A 20,646-nucleotide genomic window follows, 5' to 3' on the forward strand; every position below is an offset into this window, starting at 1 on the left:
GAATTATATATAGGCCCTCCTGACCTCTTCCCTAGGTGCAAAGTACTTTGGTGGCTTGGTGCCAAAGAACTCAACTGGAAAAAGCCTTTCAAATTCCTTTGATCCAAATGTCTAGTAATCACTGATGTACCTTGCCTGGGGAAGGAAGCCCACAGATGCCTACACAATATGGCACATCTTTCAGTGGCTTTCATTGTGAGATCACAGTGCCCCAGCTCCCCAAAATATGAAAGCTCACTTAATGCTGTTGTGACACATCATTGGATAGAGTCCGTGGCCCCATCTGGACCTCATTTTCTAGTTTTAGGTAGCTTTTGTGTGCGAGTCTGTATACCCTTTCTTCCTTGAGGGAAGAGCCTGTCATCTCCCAGCATGGTTAGTCAGCCCATGCTCCCCCGCCAATTTAGCAGTTAAATTTAAATTATAATTTCATTTAAATAAGAAACTGTTCATTATTTTAGAAAGAGAGAAGAAACATTAAAAACAAAACATATGTTTGTTCTCATGTAAACCATGGCCTCAATCCTGTACCTCACTACACAAATGCGCCACTGAACATGCATGAACACCATTGGGCAGTGTATTGCAGGACTGGGGCCTAAGATTGCACAAAACGTCACTATAATGGGATGAGAAGCTTAATTATCAAGCTTATGGGTAGTTAGCATTTCAAAGGTCAATTTTCCTTCCCCCAACTCATGTCACTTCTCTGGAGCTCACAGCCTGTTTGTGGTACTCTGCTGAATGCAGCACCTTCTTAAAAAATAAGTATCTCAGTCAGATACTCCTTCCTTTTCTCTTTCCTCCAAGTTATGTTTCTTTTCTTATTGGCTGGTTTTCAAGTCCTGTTTGAAAATAGCACTTTGGATCATTCCCTCTCACCAGGGCAAACCTGTGTGGTGAGTAGGTCATCATCTTCTCTCATCCCTCCATGTAGAATTGTTAGCTCAATACACACTCTACAGAGCATGTCTTGGCTGTTTCTTCTTTCCAGCAATCCACTGAGTCTCCCTGTGAAAGTAATATAAAGTTTCTCCCAAAGATGAATCTGACATTATAGAAAATTTCTAGTGGATGAGAACATCCAGATAATGGTAATTCATATGTCCAGGCATAGCTGACTGTTAAGAATACTTTAGGGACACTGCTTGGTTATCGCATACCTCTTTCTATTCCCCTCTGTGTAGTGGCAGTGTGCTGAACCGACAATGAAGCCCTTCTACAGTATTTCTTTTGGTATTTAATTTTTTGTCAGTAGGAATATTAAACTTAACCCTAGGACTCTCCAACTGTCGATTTCTCTACTTTCTTCACTGTTTGCTCCATCTTCTGGCAACATATTAATTTTAATTTCTAATGCTATAATATTTACAAAACTATGTAATATATAACAGAAACACTAAGGGCCAAATTCAGCAGGGATGTAAATGATAATATAATGTATACGTTGGTGTGAGCTGATCAGAAAATAGATATGTGGTGAAGGAGAATAACTTGCACTGATTTTTTTATTCAGTGGATGTGCAAAGCAAGTGTGTTTTCCATCAATGTGGTACTCTCCGGTAACAACATTCTGCCCTGCACAAATGCTCATTGAAGTTAGTGGGAATTACACAGGCTTACCACAGGGCTAGATTTGGCCCCAGGAGTATTGAGGATGATTTTGTCTTAAAGTGTAGCGGGCTCTTTTGTTAGCTGCATTCCTGAAACGTGCGCCCCATCTGTCCCTTTGACTTTTAATTTGCAGTTGTTTTTACACACTCTGAATACCATATTAAAACAAGTTGCACTAATGTCTACACTACAGGATTAATCCGAATTTATATAATTCGAATTTAGGAAACCGATTTTATAAATTCGAATGTATTCGGCCACACTAGGCACCATTAATTCGGTGGTGTGCGTCCAAGCTACCGTAGTAGCATCGATTTCCAGAGCGTTGCATTGTGGGTAGCCAATAACATTGAATTGCCAATAACTTCGAATTGCGGCCACACTAACCTTAATTCGGATTAACAATACCGATTTTGACGCTACTCCTCTCGTCGAGGAGGAGTACAGAAATCGAATTAAAGGGCTCTTTAATTCGAATTAAATGGCTTCGTTGTGTGGACGGGTCAAGCGTTAATTCGAATTAAAGCAGCTAAATCCGAATTAAAGTCGTAGTGTAGACCAGGCCTAATTTTCATCTTACTGCCTTTTTCTAACCAGTTTACACTCAACAAGTAACTTACACCACTGTTTACATCCCTGTTACATTTGGGTTAGAAACTGAATTTGGCCTACTGTCATCTCTGTCAAACATCTTTTTCAATTGGATCTCATCCATTTCATCACTAGGTGGCAATATAGCAACACATCATTATATCAAAGAAATTTATCGTCAGATAAAGGCTTTCTCTAATATTCGCACTTACTTAACCAAAGGAATAGAAGCATTTTTGGCAAATTGGGTAAAATCCTTTTATAAATGATGGCAGTTTTAGTAAATTGCTGTTATGGTGAAGTGAGTTGTAATATCTATTTTCTGTCTTATTTTTAACCTCTTCTTTCTCTATATGGCAGTAGTATGAAGAACCAAATAAAAGAGAGTGGAAAAACAAGATCGCTCGTCATATAGAATAATAGGGTTTGTTTCTCCAGTAATGCTGATGCATGCCCACATAGAAAGTTTTATTACTTCATTCTTCTTCTTCTGTATGGACCAAATTTTGCCTTTGAATACATGCATCCAATTTGCATTGAAATCAATAGCAGTTGCATGTGTATATCTAAAGACAAAATTTGGCTGTTTTTCTCATATTCAACTATCTCACCTCCGTTATTAAAACAGCCCTATTTTTATAGAATTCTGGAAGTTTGGATACCTCTACCACTAGCTAAACATTGAACCAAGTGAATTTGTGACCAAATAATTCATATCCTGATATTAATAACATACCTTTTTCATCCACTAGTGTCATCAGTGTCACCTAAAGTTAGGAAACTCATTTTGTAAAGTAATGCAGTTTTTATTGTTCATGGCAAAAGTGACTATAATAATGGCTCTATCTGCTGTTGCCACAATAATCCATGATGTCATAACCAGTCCTCGTGCTCCCAGCTCCAGAGAATGTACATTTCTTGCCCGTTTATGTGAGACCATTCAGAGATGTGTGATTCCCAGCATTTACTGAAGCACTGAACATTAGAGGCCTGGCTGCTGTTGCAGGTTAAAGTCCCACTGAAGGCAGATTTTGGTCTCTCTCCCTCCCCCCACCCCCAATTTTATTTTAATTTTATATTTTACATTTGGTGAGAATGGGGGAATAGCAGGAAACAATTTGGAAAAGTGGTATGTCCCTACAAATAGAAATGATTGTGATCAGGAGTGCACAGCTTGTCTATAGCAACAGCAGTACCACTACTCTAATAGCTGCTGGCATATGTGCTGAACACTGTGACTGTAGGGTGTTCCTGAGAATATTGTGACTTGAAAAATGTTAAAGGTTTAGAGAAATTGTTAAAAAGAAATGGGAAATAAATTGTTTTGGAGTTGCTACAAACTCTGAAATTTGTCAGGAATTATTTTTCTTAATGAATCTGATATAAAGTTTAATTCTTGCCAGTTTATCTGTCATTTCTTCCATTTTCAGATTCTGGAAAATTAATGTACCTGCAATGTTAGATGACATCATAACTAATATCCACGGAAAGGCAATAGCTTTTCAGGATTGTTTTGTTCTAGATAGTCCCTTTATCATTTCCAGGCCTGAAGAGCCATTTCCTAACAATGTAAGTGACAATTCCCTCTGTTCCCCAGCTGGTAGTGAGCCCTACATTGAGTGGTCTGCATGTTTTCCAACAACTGCACTTTTGTTGTCAGAATTTGGAACTTTCCATACAAATGATGGATTTATAACTTATAAAGAAATCAAAGCTCCATCACACATTTTGGACTTTGACTTAAGTCACAAAGTAACTGATATTGTTTTAACTGATGATGGAATCTTATTTTTAATAATGGGGACAGTTTACAAAAGAGAGTCCAATCAGTTTTTTAAACTTGGACCTGAATACAATCTACCAGAAACGGGAATAACTGGAATACAGTCAAGACTTTGGTGTTCATCTGAATATCCAGTACAGGTAAGTCACACACAATTCTTGTTTTACATTTTGAAATATGAAAGTGCTTCAGTAGGCCTGGGGATTAACCCACTGGTCCCCTGATATAATAATAGGTTTGGAATTAGAAGTGCACTGAGTGCAACAAATTAATTTTCAGGTCATTTAAAAATAAGTACCTGATGCTACAGTTGGCTCTACATGGGTCCAGAGGAGTACCCACATGGAGCTAGTTCCAGGATGAGGACTTAAGTTTGTGAATATGATGTCCCAGGTCTATGAACCCAGGCCTAGGAGTCCCCAGACCAGCTGCCTGCTGGTCTCCACCTAATGTCTTCTGAAATCTGATGGGCCAAGAAGCTAGTAGGACTATAGCCTCACCCAAGGCACTAATATTGGGGGATCACCCAGCTCCACCAATTGTTGCAACCATGCTATTTAAGCCAGAAGGAGGCACAGGAAGTTTGTCTGAGCAACAAAGTGATTCCCTGTTGTGGCTGCTTTGGACCTTGCTTGTGCCTGCCTCTGGCACCCATCCCTTTTCCTGCTGTACTCCTGGCTACTGCCTGACCCCTGCTTTTGCTCCTGTTTACACCATGCTCCTGCACTGTGCTTGATCCTTGCCTCTCCTCTAGTTCCTGCCCTTATGTCTTACCTCCAATCGTCAGTTACCACTTTTGGCTCTGACCCCAGCCTCTAACCAGGGCCGGCTCCAGGCACCAGCTGAGCAAGCTGGTGCTTGGGGCGGCAGATTGTTGGAGGCGGCATTCTGCCCAATCCTAGGGCGGCACGGCCGCTTTTTTTTTGTTTGTTCTTGTTCCGCTCCGGCTGCCCTGTAAGGGGCGGTGGCGCGGAGAACCAGAGCGCCCTGCAGGGCAGTCCTCTTCCTTCCCTCCCCGCCGACCGGAGTGGAGCCCTCGCGGCAGGCGGCAGGAGGCAGCGCAGCGGGAGGGGCCGCATGGCAGCGCCCCTGCTGTAGCCCTGGCCGCCCCCTTCTCTCTCTCTCTCTCTCCCGCCCGCTCCCTCCCCCCCGCTGGTACCCCTGCACCCGCGCTCCGGCCGCGCCGCAGGTTCTGACTCTGGCTTGACCCCTGGCTTTGGTATCTGGCAGTTGACTCTGGTACTGACCCTTGGCTTCATTCCCCAAGCTGGATGCCTGCTCTGCCCACTAGACATGACTTCTGCTCTGACTACTAGGCCAGACCGCCTACTTCCCAATCCATAACAGCAACTTGACTCTAGTGGAGCTAGGCTAATTACATCAGTTGAAAATCTTTTTTACTTTTTAATGGAGATACTGGTATCATTTATGCAAAGTTTGAGAGGGAATAGTTTGTACAGAGTCTTAAATGTACTATTTATCTAATAGCTTTGTTCAATTTTTATTTTTATTTTTTTTACAGAGTGGAAGAAAATTAAGTACAGTAGCAATATGGACACCAAGTGAACAATATCTAGGATATGATGGCAATGTGTTTATTAAAATAACAGATACAACAAACCTAAAGAGGGTCCTAGATTTGCCAGTGGCCGCTTCTTTATCTATAGGCACTGTTTGCTATGACTCACGCCCACCTGAAGTTTCTTTGCTGATGGCCTGCGTTGGGTGCAGCTCCTCCAGGGTGTTTTATCTGTCAGCTTATAACGAAGACCGAGATTTATGGGTCCTAAGAGACTTTTCCTTAAATGCTCCTCCCCAGGGTTTTATGCTAATGGAATTTGTATATTCAGCATCACCATCTATGCTGATGTGGAACGAGGAAATGATCTATTATAGCTATAAAAACAACACAATTAATGGATTTGTTATAGTATCTGGGTTAAATCAGAAGCTATCGGAAGCATCTCGAGGGAGCACTATTCACCAACTGGTTATTGGTTAAGTATATTACATAATAATTTGGGTGTAAGACAGCAACTTCAGAAATAAGGGGATCCCTGAAGATATTTCTTTTCTAGATGATTATAGCAATTATGTATTTGATTAAATTAATTGGTTCAGAAGGACTGAAATCTACCATTTTTAGATGAATAGGCATATTTAAATTATAGTTAACAAAATTTTGCCCTTCAAGTATTGCCACATGGATCCCCATTCCTGAGAGTTGCATGCCACAAGTAGGGAAGCTTGAAATCTTCTAGCCAACAGTATCTATTGGGGCAATACATGATCTTCCTCAAGACCAAGAGAATATAAAGGACTGCAACCACCCCTCAGTTCCTTCTGATTCCCTACAAACAAGGACTTAACAGTATCTTGTACACATTTTTCCATCATTTTCCCACCTTATTAGTATTTTTAGTATTAGTAAAAACAAAAACCTTTTATGTGCCATTGTGGGCATCATTGGGCATCCCCCCCGCCCCCCGACACACACACACATTCACTCTCTGCCATGGTAGTTTTATTTTGGTCCAGCCCCACTAAACAGTTTCTTCTGACTGACGGTACAGTTGATTCTGTAGATTCTATTGTCTTAGCCACCACCAAGAAGATTGGCCATAGGCCTAATGTGTTATGCAATTTCAAAATGTCAGACATTGATGTTCATGTCTGATGGCTGAAATGCCTTAGTGTGAGGCACAATATAGGCAGAAGCTTCATGTCTTTTTCAATACCATTCCCCAAAGGTCTAGAGATGGGAGTGCTGCCTTAAATTCTTACTGCTGAAGAATTTAAGGCCAACTTGAGTAAGTGTGGTGCTGAGTGTCTGACTGCATTCACATTGAAAGGCACCTTAACATCATAGCTATATTTGCCTTAAGTAAGCACCCATGCTTAGTAAAATTGGTGTAGAGAAATCCCTTGACTATTTCTATCAAAACCAGATTATAAAAAGTTGGAGCTAAGGTTTCCTCTGCATTGAGCTCTACTAAGAAGACCCAGAGGTTGAACAGAATGACTTTCTGGTGCCTAGACTGTCTTCTGAACAGTGGGAGAGAGAAAAAGTACAGGAGTTATGACTCTGACTTGACCTTCACCATTCTCACGTGGCATTGGGGAAGGTGAGGAATCACAGTGCCAAAGCTGGCTGTGTATTCAGTAGTTCCTAAATGTGGAAGGAAACTGGTGTGGGTGATGTCCCAACTTTGTGCCCTTTGGTGCTGAGATCTGTGTATTCAAGCCCTTACACTTCTTATGCTGTGCAGGAATCTGTGATATTCAGTGCCAAGGAGGCTCATTGCATCTTATCTCCATTTGCCATTGCAGTGAGCCTTCCATGTCAGGACATTTACTGGAGTAAGTTAGGCGTCAACATTTTTCTTGTTGCAATCCCCTATGGCACATGAGCTCTGTAATAAGGTCCCTTGGTGGCCCTAGAGTGTTCAACTTCCACAATTTCATGGGCTCTGGATCTGTTCATCCTTTTTTTCTGAACCACTTACCCCAAAGCTGCAGACTTAACTGAAAACAGCTTAAGAAGTGCTCCTGTCTCCAGTACCCAGGCACCCAACTGCCAATGGGATCCAAACCCCAAATAAATCCGTTTTACTCTGTATAAAGATTTTCTGAGAATTTTAAAATAAATCTGTCCATTAGTTTGAGTTAAACTAATTAAAAATGGGCCCTTTAAGAAATTTGTCCTGGTCTTACCTCTTTCTATTCCTCTAGGTAAAAATAATAATTGCAGTTGAAAAAGCACCGGTTATCTCTCTCACAGGCTGAGAATCTCTTCAGCTGGGTCTACATTAGAAACTTTTGCCAGTATGATAACATGTTATGGGTGTGATATTGATTATATTATTTTACAACATTCCTATACTGGCAAAAATCCTAGTATAGGTGCAGTTATACCGGCATAAAAATGCTTTTATTTGTATAGCTTATTTTTCTCAAGGAACCAGGATAAGCTATACTGACAAAAGTACTTTTTTGCCAGTATAAACTGCATCTATAGTAGGAATGTTTGCTGGTATAGCTCTGCAAGCAAACTTTTTCTAGTGTAGACCTGAATTTAAACACAAGTCACTAATCTAATCTTTAAAACAAACATAAAAAAGTATTTCTCCTCAGTCATCATAACTATTTGTTCTTCTTCAAGTGATTGTCCTCATGGATTCGTCTCTTGGGGCGCATGTGCGCAGTGCTTGCAACATTGGATTATTTTTGGCCAGCAGCATCCATTGGGGCCACACCTGCATGCCAGATCCCTCATGCCCCCCTCACACCACAGCCTGAGTGCATAAAGGGCAGAGTGGGCCCAGCCATCCTCAGTTCCTTCTTACCAATTGTGGCAGCAATTTGGAACTCTTTGCAGTGTCTGCCTGCTTCTCTGTAACTCTATTGCAGTTAGTGTTCATGATTAGTTAGTAGAGTTGCAGGTAGGTAGTTAATTTTTAGTTTGCTTCTTGGCTTTAAAAAGGAAAAAATATTCATTTTTAATAGATAATTAGTAGACTTGGAGCTCTGCCCCTCCACTCCTGCTACTGGGACTTGAGTGGAAGCTAAATCTCTGGGATATAAGACATTCCCCTCGTGTGATGCTTCTATGCCACTCAATGATAGGTATTCTTAAGTGCCTTTTTGTTGTTGTTTAGGCAGGGGGTGTATCCCTGACCATTGCTCCATCTGCTGTTTTTTTCCCAGGTCAACTCAGAAAGCTAGGGACTTTTGCCTAAATTTATCAAATCTTCTGCTTGAAGGGGACCCTCCTCCCAGGATCCTCTTCAGCCATGTTTAAGTCACGTCAAGTTATGCTCACACCATTCATTCAGTACGGCCACACCAATTTGGCACCATCCCAACAGTACCCAGCACCTTGGTAAGCAGCACATTGATGCCTACAGTACCCGGCACCCATCTATGGTGTATTCAGCACCAAGTGACCTGTCCATGGGTCCGGTAGTGAAGTCCTTGCTGGCTCGTACAATGTCAGCAGTGCTAACTAGGCTTTCAGTCTTCAAAATCATGATATATAGAGCAGTTGAGACATCAGTACCATTTACTTCACCTGTTCAGCCACACTGGGAATCAGGGAGGGAGTCCAGAGACTGCTCTTTGAGCGGGAGAAAGCATGGGTCTTTCAGGGAGCAGCCCTCCTGGTATCCTCTTCTGTGTCCACCAGTCCAGTATCCATATACTTATCAGCCATAGCCCTACTGGGTGCCTTGGGGTAGGCAGCCATGTGTCTGCAAGCCAACATTCTCTACCCTCTTTCTAGGATTATTTCCTTTTCCCTGAAGAGTGAGAACAATCAACAGGCAGATGTGGAGGAACAATTGTTCCCAGCTGCAATTTTGTCATCCTTCCCTGATGAGGCAGCCAATCCCTCAACATCCTCTACTGCAGACAACTTAAGGTCTTCCAAGACCTGATGATGAAACACATGGCTGAAACCTTTGACATCCTACTGGAAGTAGTGCAAGAGAAGTCACACAAACTACTAGACATTCTGCTCCTTTCCATGTCTGGTAGACTTGCCATGTCTATTCATGAGGGATTGTTATGATCTGCAAAGGACTTGTGGCAGAGTCCAGCATCAATAACTGCCACTTCCAAGAGGGTGGATAGATAGTACCAAGTTCCTCCTAAGGACTCAGTGTACTTTATTTACATCAAGTGCCTGGCTCACTCATAGTGGCTGTTCACAAAAGATCCAAGCAGACATCAGTGAAAAAGAGACTGGGTGTGCTCAGCAAAATACCCGATTCCTCTGCCATTCTCCAGATGCACATTATTGACCAGGCACTTCAGTCTATATTGGAAGAAATTTTCTCAGTTTTATGGAAAGGCTCTGACAGGAGCACACAGAAGAATTAAAATCAATCATGTTCAGGGGGCAACTGATGTCTAGAACATCCCTATAGACTATTTTGGATGCATCTGAAACAGTGTCATGGCTAAATCTGTACCATAGCCAGATAGGTAGCAATACGATGATCCTCCTGGCGCCAGTCAGCAGGAATATACAAAGAGAGCCAAACCATAGCAAAACATCTTCCATTCGAGGGCTGCAACCTCTTCAATTCAAAGAGCTAGGAAGCCCTCAACTCACTAAGGGACTTTAGAGCCACTTCGCATTCTCTGGACTTGCACATTCCAACCCCAAGGAGGAAGCAAGTTGGACCTCAAACCTCCTTCAGACAGCATCCCTCTGCTCCTTACTATTATAAACCTGTAATTGGATGGTCTTCCCCTTTAAGGGCCAAGGGGTCTGGGACCAGCCAGCCCTTTTCAATTATCAGATCCAGTTGGGAAGGGGTCAAGTGTTCTCTATAAAGGGCTGAGAAGACTCAGCTGAGAGGGAGTGGGGTCTACAAGAGCAAGGTTGTCTCCTGTGACTAGCCTTGGAACAGAGAGAGGGAAGCAGAATGAAAGGCTTTTGAGTCCCAGCATCCAGCTTTGATGTGAGTTTTGTGTTACTTTGCAAGTTTTGTTATATCAATAAAGCGGTGCTCTGGAAGAAGGGCCTGAAAGACTCTGGGCATAGAAGTGAGTCCTTCGTGGGCTAGAGAGACAGCCCAGCAACTCACAAACCCACAGGGGGCATTGGAGCTACCAAGGGATAAGCAAATGTTTCAACACAGATGACCCATCACCTCTTTCTCAGCTATGGTGCACATGATGTCTTCCTCTCAACAGCAATTTTCAAACCCCAGTCTAGAGCCTAGTAGAACTTTTGGAGGATCTCTACCCCTTTCTCCCCATTTTGGCAACTGCTATTATTTTTTCAGGAAGCCTGGAGTAGGTTCACTATGGCACAGTGGGTCCAAGAGATATCAGCAACGTCTATTGCATACAATTTCAGTCCTGTCCTATCTACCACCCATCATCCCTGTCCTTCAACAGTCCCTGTCACAAAATACTGTTGAAACAAGAGGTGCAGTCTCTTGCTTCATGCATGTCAGAGCAACGGAAGAGAGGCCCTTAGAGTTCAGGGGCAGGGAGTTTTATTCCCTTTATTTTCTAAAGGAGAAAAGGGGCTGGTGGCCTATTTTGGACCTTTGACATCTCAACAGCATACATCTGCTCACAAGAAATATCCTCTGATTCCTACCAGGAACATCTGACTATCTATACAGGGTCCTGCCCTTTGATCTTTCAGTAGCACCAAGGTTATTCACCAAGTATTTGGCAGTCATAACAGTTCACTTAAGAAGATAAGGAATCCAGGTCTGTCCATATCCTATTGATAGTTGATCCAAGGAGCCACCATATGAGGTAATCAACTCGGAGCAAGTAACCTTCAAGCTCTTTGCCATACTAGGCCTCAAAGCCAGAGAAAAATCCACACATATGATACAAAGCATAAAGTTCATAGGAGCCGTGTGAGATTCCAGGTAAGCAAGAGCTTATCTTCCACAAGAAAGATTCCAAACTATATTGGACCTCATCAGCCAACTTCAGGCTTACCGAAAGGCATCTGTAAGAGCATGCCAAAGGCACATCGGACATATGGCCTCATGCATCTATGTGACACAGTTTTCCAGACTTCACCTATGCTTCATGTAAAGGTGGTTGGAATCAGTTTATCTACCCAGCAGGCACTACATGGACATGATGGTCACAGTCCCACAAGGAATCCTCTCCTTTTTAAACTTGTGGGAAAAGGCTACTTCAGGTGTTAAAGGAAATACCCTTCTTTGCATGTCTGCCTACCAAGATTCTGATAAATGCCTCCAAGGATGAAGAGCTGTGTGATGGGTTCAGTCACAGAAACCGCATTTGGACTGTCACCTGATGTGCTGGAATTACCTCTGAGCCTGTTTTCCCTGCCAGCTTGGGACTTCCAGAACCCTGCCTTGTGAGCCAGACACGCTAACCTGCTGCAACACAAACCCAGGTCTGGTCCACGCCCCAAAAGCTGCAGACTTTAATCGAAAATTGCTCAGCAGGTCATCTATCTCCAACACTCAGACACCCAGTTCCCAATGGGATCCAAACCCCAAATAAATCCGTTTTACTCTTTATAAAGCTTATACAGGGTAAACTCATAAATTGTCCGCCCTGTATAACATTGATAGAGAGATATGCACAGCTGTTTGCTCCCCCAGGTATTAATCACTTACTCTGGGTTAATTAATAAACAAAAGTGTTTTTATTAAATATAAAAAGTAGAATTTAAGTGGTTCCAAGTAATAACAGGCAGAACAAAGTAAGTCACCAAGCAAAATAAAGCAAAAACACGCAAGTCTAAGCCTAATGCATTAAGAAACTGATTACAGGTAAAATCTCACCCTCAGAGATAATCCAATAAACTTCTTTCACAGACTAGACTCCTTCCTAGTCTGGACCCAGTCCTTTCCCCTGGTATAGTCCTTGTTAGTTCCAGCAGACGTCTTAGGTGGAAAGCAGGGGTGTTCTCATGATTGGCAACCCCTTTGTTCTGTTCCACCCCCTTTTATAGCTTTGGTAAAAGGCAGGAATCTTTTGTCTCTCTGGGTCCCCACTCCTCCTTCTAAATGGAAAAGTACCAGATTTAAGATGGATTCCAGTATCAGGTGACACGATCACATGTCCTGTGAGACCCCAGCCTCCATTCTTCCTGGGCTAGCCAACACGTACACAGGAAGGTTTGTAAGTAAACAGAGCCATTTACAACCAATTGTCCTAGTCAATGGGAGCCATCAAGATTCTAAACCACCATTAATGGCCCACACTTTGCATAATTACAATAGGACCTCAGAGTTATACTTCATATTTCTATCTTCAGATACTAGAATGATACATACATACAAATAGGAGGAATATATTCAGTAGGTTATGACCTTTGTTATGATACCTTACAAGAGACCTTTTTCATAAAACATATTCCAGTTACATCATATTCACACTCATAAGCCTATTTCCATAAAACATATGGAGTGCAACGTCACAAGCTCATCTATATCATCTTCAGATGCAGGTTGACTCAAGAAGTTTGTACATAAATGTCCTGGAACTCAGAGCTATCTGCCTGGTATGCAAAGCATTCCTTCCTCAACTCCAGAGAGCCACAATCCAAGTGGTGACAGATAACACCACGGCTATATATATGTCAATAGACAAGGAGGAGTCAGGTTCTCTCTGCTTTGTCAGAAAGCCATTTGGCTCTGGACTTAGTATATTCGTCACCGGATCATGTCGTTGGCTCTACATCTTCCAGGTGTGCAGAACTCACTACTAGATTTCCTCAATAGACAGTTCTCAGACAACTCTGATGGTCAATCAGGGATCCAGTATTGCAAAGCTTATAGTGGGGATGCCTGTCAAAGACCTATTTGCCACAGACCAGAACAAGAAATGCCAAGCATTCCACTCCAGAAGAGGCTCCAGTCCAAGGTCCCTATCAGATGCCTTTCTCATCCTCTGGACACCAAAACTGATATATGCCTTCCTACTGATCCCCAGGATTCCTGAGGAAACTGAGGCAAGATGCTGGATCAATAATCATGATGGGCCCAGCAGTCCTGGCATTTGGATCTGGTGAACCTCTTAGCGCAGTCTTCGATCACTTAGCCTACTCTGCCCAACATAGTCTTGCAGAACAATGGTCAGATCCTGCACCCAGACCCAGCATTGTTACATCTAACAGCCTGGATCCAGGCTGGCTTACATGCACGAGAAAAGTTCAGAACATTCTACTCCAAAGGGGAAAGCCTCAACTAGAGTGACTTATAAAGCTGAGTGGAAGAGGTTTTCTATGTAGGCATCTTAGCATGAGTCGTCTCCCCTGACAATACCCATTTCAGCAGTATTTTGTTATTTACTTGCCCTGAAATAATCTGGCCTGTTAGTTCCATAAGGTCCATCTAGTAGCAATATCTGCAAATCACCCTTCTATCCAGGGCCACTTTGTATTTTCTCAATCTATAGTTGGCCAGGACCTTAAGGCAATTCCTTGAGGACGTTAGTCATATTCCCCACCCCCCGCCCCCCCAGTTTAGGAGCCCCTCTCTCTTGGGACCTCAATGTAGTATTAACAAGGTTGATAGGTCTCCTCTTTGAGCCCTTAAATCTTGTTTCCTATACCACTTATCAATGAAGACCGCTTTTTTTAGTGGCCATTATATCAGCTGGAGGAGTAGGGGATATTCAGACCCCCATAGCAGGTCCCCCATAAACAGTGTTTCATAAGGACAGGGTTACTCTCAGCACTCATCCCAAGTTTCTGCCCAAAACTGTTTGAGTTCTATATGAAACAGTTTATTCATCGTCCAGTTTTCTTTCCCAAACCTGACTCAACCCCAGGGGAAACTTAATTTCATGTACTTGATGTAGTAAGGGTACTGTCATACTACCTGAACAAGACCAAAATCATTCAAGAATATGCCTAGACTGTTTACAGCCTTTGTTGATAGGATTAAGGGTCAGGCAATAGCCTCACAGAGATTATCAAAATTGGTCTCTGTCTATATAAGTGCATGTTTCAAACTAGCCAAGTTACAGCCACCTAGCCACATTAGAGCTCATTCCACTAGCACCCAGGCAGACTCTGCTGCCTATTTGAAGAATGTCCTTATCTCTGAAATTTTGTGGGAGCTATGTGGAGCTTGGTCCACACATTCACAAGATATTGCTCTTTGGTAGAGGCTTCCAGATCAGTCCATTTTGGTAGGGCTGTCCTTTAATCATTGCTTAAGTGGAACTCCTTGTACACACCTCCAAATAAAAAGGCAACTGCTGTGAATCACCAAGAGTGGAATCCATGTGGACAAACATTCAAAAAAGAAAAAATGGTTATTCATTCTACAATAACTGTGGTTCTTCAAAATGTGTCATCCACATGGATTCCACAAGCTACCCTCCTCTTCTGCCAGTACAGAATCCTACTGCTCTGAGATAGTGTTTTGGCAAAGGAACAGAGATGTTTTGGTCTACTTCGCCCTCAGCGTTGGGGGGCATGAGGACATCCAGAGCACAGGCATGACCTGAATACATGCAGCTGCCCAAGAGAATTCAGTCTCACACACATAGGGCGTATGCACATTGAGAGGGGTCCATGTGAAGTACATATTTCAGAGAACCACTGTTACTGTAAGGTAAGTAACCACTCTGTGATGGACAAAAATGTTCATTATCAAATATACTTGATGACGAATGGATGCACAGTATCTAATCTTTCATTAATTAAAAAAATAAAAACTTGTATCTTCATGTTTGTGAAGAAAATGTGAACCAGGTGTTGCTCATCTCTGTATCGCCATGGTCACAGAAACCTGGTTGTTCACTCCTACTCTTTTTCACACCTCCACACAGTCTCCCTCATTCCCTGCTCCCATGCAGCACTTTTCATCCTGAACGATCCTAAAGCACTTCATTATTTAGACACTTACAGCATCATCTGTGTGTTAGAGGACAGCACCCAAAAGGCACAGATCATACTGCACAACAATATAATGAGCAGGAGAAATTTTGGCTAGGAACAAATACCTATGTTTGTGGAAAGTACAATAGAAATAGAAAAACAAATCTATATTTTTTTAAAGAATTCGTATTTTCATCATCAGTATGGAAATTTAAACGACACAGGTAAAGATGACTTCTTTTTCCTTCCTGCAGACTATTTCGGGAACACTGTGATAAAGATGAAAAACAATATGATGTTTTTTTTTAAAATTGAAATGAAAGATGCTGTGGAGCTCCCTGAATGGGAAAAGGAAAGCAAAAACATAGTCCTTTACTTGAATCCATCTGGTAACCTATATATGCTGTTTATCAATGGTTCTAGTATATACCGTGAGGACTATCCCTTGAAAACTGAAATGTTTAGTTACATACATGGTTTTCAAGATATTTGCCCATATCTAGTATTTAAGCACAGCATGAATTTAAATGTCTATTACCTGGACATGGGAGATGAAGTGACATTTTGGGCTCAAATAGTCTATATGGAGAATCTGGGCTTATCCACAGATGTGGAAATCTACAGGCCTGAATTGCTGATGCAGACAACATATGTCGATTATGAAATAGCTCGTGGAATCTGTACTAAAAACCAGGTACGTTATATTAAAATGGTCCCTGTATACAATACAATTTGCTTTCTAACTACAATATATTTAGCATACTTTGCAGTATATATCTTCATATAGACTTCCATTCTTTGCTTTCTTTGGGCAATAGAGTGGGGCTGGGGGGTGTTCAAGGGTGGGGGAGGGGCCGCTTCCCATCCCCACAAATTCCTTCCCTGGCAGATTTGCTGCTGTTGAGGCCATGACAGCTCTTGCCAGCATAAATCCAAGATGAATCAGCCCTTAATTTTCTGCTATATTAGATATATTAAATAAAAAATAATCTTTGCAGTTTAAATATAATTATTAGCTTTCTAGTTTAGTAAGAAAAGGAACTAGTTTTGGAATCTGAATTATGGGAGTCACCACAAGTTATTGGAAGCCAAATATCTTGTAGCTTTGCAGAAGTATATTTACAAGTTAGGGGATGGAGCTTTAAAGAAGCTTGTTCCCCAAGAGAGGAAAGGGACTGATTTAGTAAAGGGCCTTATTTGAATAAGGGCTTTTCTACACAGTGGGAAATGAACACTACCAGGCTGCAAATTCTAAAATGTGCTAATGTGTTGTGCATTAATTGGTCCATGTAGACCCTGCTGGTGCGCACTAAAGGTTTCTCATGCACTTTAATGAAGTACTATGTTAAAACACTCTAGGGAACCTTTAGTGTGCACCAGCAGGGCCTACATGGACCAGTTAATGCACAACACATTAGTACACTTTAGAAATCACACCCCTGTAGTATACAGACAAGCCCTAAGAGGAAATTTAAGACTGAGTTTGTTCATTTTTTTGAACGTTGTAAAACAAACTGATTGTTGTTTGTTTCACAAATAACATACAATGAAAAGATTGTTTTTTTAATATTTGTTATACATTTATTCAGTAAGAAGACAATAACTTTCATTGCATTTCATCAGATCCCTATCTGTGTAGTGTGACTGGGTGAAAAACAAGCTAGTGTTCTTTATATAATTCAGAAGAGATAACAAACTGGTGAGCTCATAATGTTTCAGACCTTCACCAGGAACCCAAAGAGCCCACTGAAATAGTATCTTTAGTGCTAGATATTATGCCATATATACTGTTGTGATAGGTGCTTTACTAGACAGAGCCCACTGATGCTGGTCTTCATCCCTGCTCATCTTTTGTAAGGTGTGCTCTGTCTATCATGAAAATGTCCGTGATCAAAGCAAAGATTTTTAAAGGATTTTTCCTAATTATCATTCCTCGTAATTCTGTCTCTTTTAGACAATGAAATTTTACCATAAAATGGACTACAGCCTTGAACCTAATTACACAGAAGCATTGTAAGTACTGTGTATTTGTTAAAGATACTTAAGATGATGTAGATGGTAATTTATACATATATTGAATATCACAGTCCATTGGTTCTGATTTAGTATAAATTAAAAGTGTTTTAAATCCATAGAGCTCAATACAAGTGTTAATTGATTTTATCTGCTTTGCTTTTGAAATGTAAAGTTGTATATTTCAATTTTATTTTAAGAAGGTGGGCCTGATTTTAATCTAATGTACACAATATAATCTCATTGATTTCAATGGAGTTGCATCTGATTTATGATACAATAATGTAACTAAGGCCCCAGTTCTCAAATCTCACCCTGTCTCTCAGGGCCGGCTCCAGGCACCAGCTTAACAAGCAGGTGCTTGGGGCGGCCAAGGGAGAGGGGCGGTACCTGCGGCAATTTGGGGGCGGCAGGTCCCTCACTCCCTCTAGGAGCGAAGGACCTGCCGCTGAACTGCCGCCGCCGATCGCGGCTTTTTTTCCCCTCTTTTTTTCCAATTGCCGCCGCCGATCGCGATCGTGGCCTTTTTTTTTTTTTTTTTTTTGCTTGGGGCGGCAGAAATGCTGGAGCCGGCCCTGCTGTCTCTCTGATGTCTCATGAATGTCTAGCAGTTAGCTTAAGATCAGCCTGGCCAAAACAGAGCTCTTAATCTTTCCCCGCAATCCCTCCCTGCTACCTAATTTCTAATTAAAGTCACCATGGACAACATCACCATCTTCCTATCACTTAGGCGTGTATGTCTTCTTTTACTTGGCCCTCTCTCTAGATGCTCACAGGCTTGTGTAAATCTTGCTTCTTCTTCTTGCATAATATCTCTAAGATGCAGCCTTCCTCTGTCCACACAGAAAAAACACTTGGCAAGGCCTTCATTATCTCAACTATTGCTATCTCCTACCCTCTGTCTGTGACAAATGCAGTCTTGTCCCACTTATATTCATTCCAAACACTGCTACAAAGATCATATTCCTAGCTTTTTGCTTTTTCCATGTCACCTTCTCTTTGCATCCCCTCCAATGGCTCCTCTTTCTCTGTCACCTCAAACATAAGCTACTTGCTTTTGCTTTCAGGGCCCTTTACCACTTATCTGCACCCTACCTGTCATCTCTAATTTGCTCTCAAGATGTGACTTCCACCTCTCCTCTGCTAATGGTGCCAGCCTCCATTTTTCAGCTTCTTAAATTTTCAAACAAGCACCTTTGTGTTTTCTCCCATACTGCCCTTCACATATGGGAGGAGCTCCCCGTGAACCTCTGCAAAGCAACCTAATTGTCCTCCTTTTAAATCCTTCTCTAAAATTCTCCTTTGCTGTCATGCCTACAAAAAACTTGATAATGGTAAGGCAGCTGGTATGCTGAAACCACTGCCTTCTCACGCCTACAAGTATTGTTTTATTATTTCCTTGTGCTTCCCTGTCTGTCTCTACCCACACATTGTCTTTTATGCTTAGGTTTTAAGTACTTTGGGGCAGGCACCATCAGTTTAGGTATGTCTGTACTTGAGTTGGAAGGTGTAAATTCCAGCTCATGGAGACATACCCACACTAACACCGATTGAGCTAGCATGCTAAAAAGAGAAGTGTAGCCACAGCGGTGCAAGCAGAAAGAGGGGCTAGCTGACCCAAGAATGGACTTAGGTTCTTAGGTGGGATCACACTCAGAGCGACTTGTCTTTGTTCACGTTGCAACAGCTACACTTTTATTTTTAGCACAGTAGCTTGATCAGAGTTAGGGTGGGTATGTCTCCTCTCCTGGAATTTACACCTTCCAGCTCCAGTGTAGACATATCCATTATTATGTGCTTGTACAACACCTTCAAAAGGCAAGCCTAGGAACTTAATTTCATAACTCTGCTAGACACTAAAACCATGGACTCAGAGACACTGGTTTTATGGCACATTACAACAATTTGTAACACACCGCACTGCCTGCTAACCCTTAACTGCCCACTTCATTTTAAGCAATCTCCTACAGTTGATGTGAACCCCTTATGCTTAACAATCTGTTCCAACTTGTATTTAGCTGAGACACTTTTGTTAACTTCCCCTGACTTGAAGAAGAGCTCTGTAAAGCTCAAAAACTTGTCCCAGACCAAAAACTTTGGTCCAGTAAAAGATATTACCTCACCTATCTTGTCTCTCTCATATCCTGGGACAAACACGGCTACCACAACACAGCAAAGCATCCTTAAAATACAAATGATTTAAATACCCTTCTGCTGCCAAACAAATACCTTGCTATAGTTGCAATTGTGTAGTTAGTTTAGTTAGTTAGTGTATGTCTACACTTTAATAAAACTCCTGCGCCCGGCCCATGTCAGCTGACATGGGCTTGCAGGGCTTCGGCTGATGTGCTATAAATTTGCAGTGTAGACATCTAGGCTCAGGCTGGAACCCGTGCTCCGTGACCCTTCGGGGGGGGGGGGGGAATAGTCTCAGAGCCCAGGCTCCAGCCCAACCCTGGCTATCTACACTGCAATTTTATAGTCCCACAAGCCTGAGTCATCTGACATGGGCCAGCCATGGGTTTTTTATTACAATTTACAGTGTAGATATACCCTTAGTTTAGTTAGTTAAATGCTATTACTGATTTATTTTCAAACGTATGTAAATCTTAATATTAATTCTTGCTTGGGGGGGGGGGGGTCCCATGTAGAATTGCATCCACAGGTGTTATGACAGTTGAACTACAACCTAGTAGGTCTGCAAAAATGTGTGCAACAAACAATAAGGTAAGTTTTGTATCTTGAGAAACTTATCTGGCTAAAATATGGTGGCGTTACATCTTAGATTCTTATGGCGAAATTCTGATCCCATTGATATTGATGGGAGTTTTACAGCTGAGTTCAGTGGGGCTAGGATTTCATCTTTAGGCTATAAATGCTAATGAATGTGGCTCCAGTTAACTAAAGTAAGGTTATATCTTCCAAAGGTTTCTGTATGCTGCCTAAGTAGAGCTGCAGAAGAGGGAGGGTTCACAGCAGGGTGCTGGTGAGAAAGTGTTCAAGATGGGGAAAGTGATGTTGTGTCCTTGACAAGGAGGAAGCCATAGAGAGAGGTAGAGTTGCCCCTATATCTAGATGAAGTTGCTGGCCCCCATTAGCATCAATGCCTCCATTCAGACTCCTCAAGTCCTGAGGACAAAGGCCCATTTTTGGAAAGCTCAAAAGTTCCTCAAGGCTTCTGAAGCTAAGCTCCTGTGGAACTTTTAAGCTTTTGGAGTGGAGCTCCTCATAATTCAAATCACTGATTATCCAAATAGTTCAAATGTGCTCTTAGACAGTTGGAATCAACTTATATAAT

At 42.0% G+C, this 20,646-nt stretch overlaps 1 protein-coding gene across 1 annotated transcript in view; it reads left to right on the forward strand.

The window, feature by feature from the left end:
- The window catches only part of CATSPERE (catsper channel auxiliary subunit epsilon), a 62,584-nt gene extending 42,491 nt beyond the window's left edge, over positions 1 to 20,093 (forward strand). The window contains exons 9-13 of the mRNA XM_065400678.1: positions 3,636 to 4,128; positions 5,511 to 5,985; positions 15,590 to 16,029; positions 17,290 to 17,348; positions 20,000 to 20,093. Coding sequence (XP_065256750.1) covers positions 3,636 to 4,128; positions 5,511 to 5,985; positions 15,590 to 16,029; positions 17,290 to 17,348; positions 20,000 to 20,093 — 1,561 coding nt within the window. The remainder of the gene's footprint in view (positions 1 to 3,635; positions 4,129 to 5,510; positions 5,986 to 15,589; positions 16,030 to 17,289; positions 17,349 to 19,999) is intronic.
- The last annotated feature ends 553 nt before the right edge of the window (positions 20,094 to 20,646 follow it).

Source organism: Emys orbicularis, chromosome 3 (genome assembly GCF_028017835.1).
Source record: "Emys orbicularis isolate rEmyOrb1 chromosome 3, rEmyOrb1.hap1, whole genome shotgun sequence".
Lineage (NCBI taxonomy): Eukaryota > Metazoa > Chordata > Testudines > Emydidae > Emys > Emys orbicularis.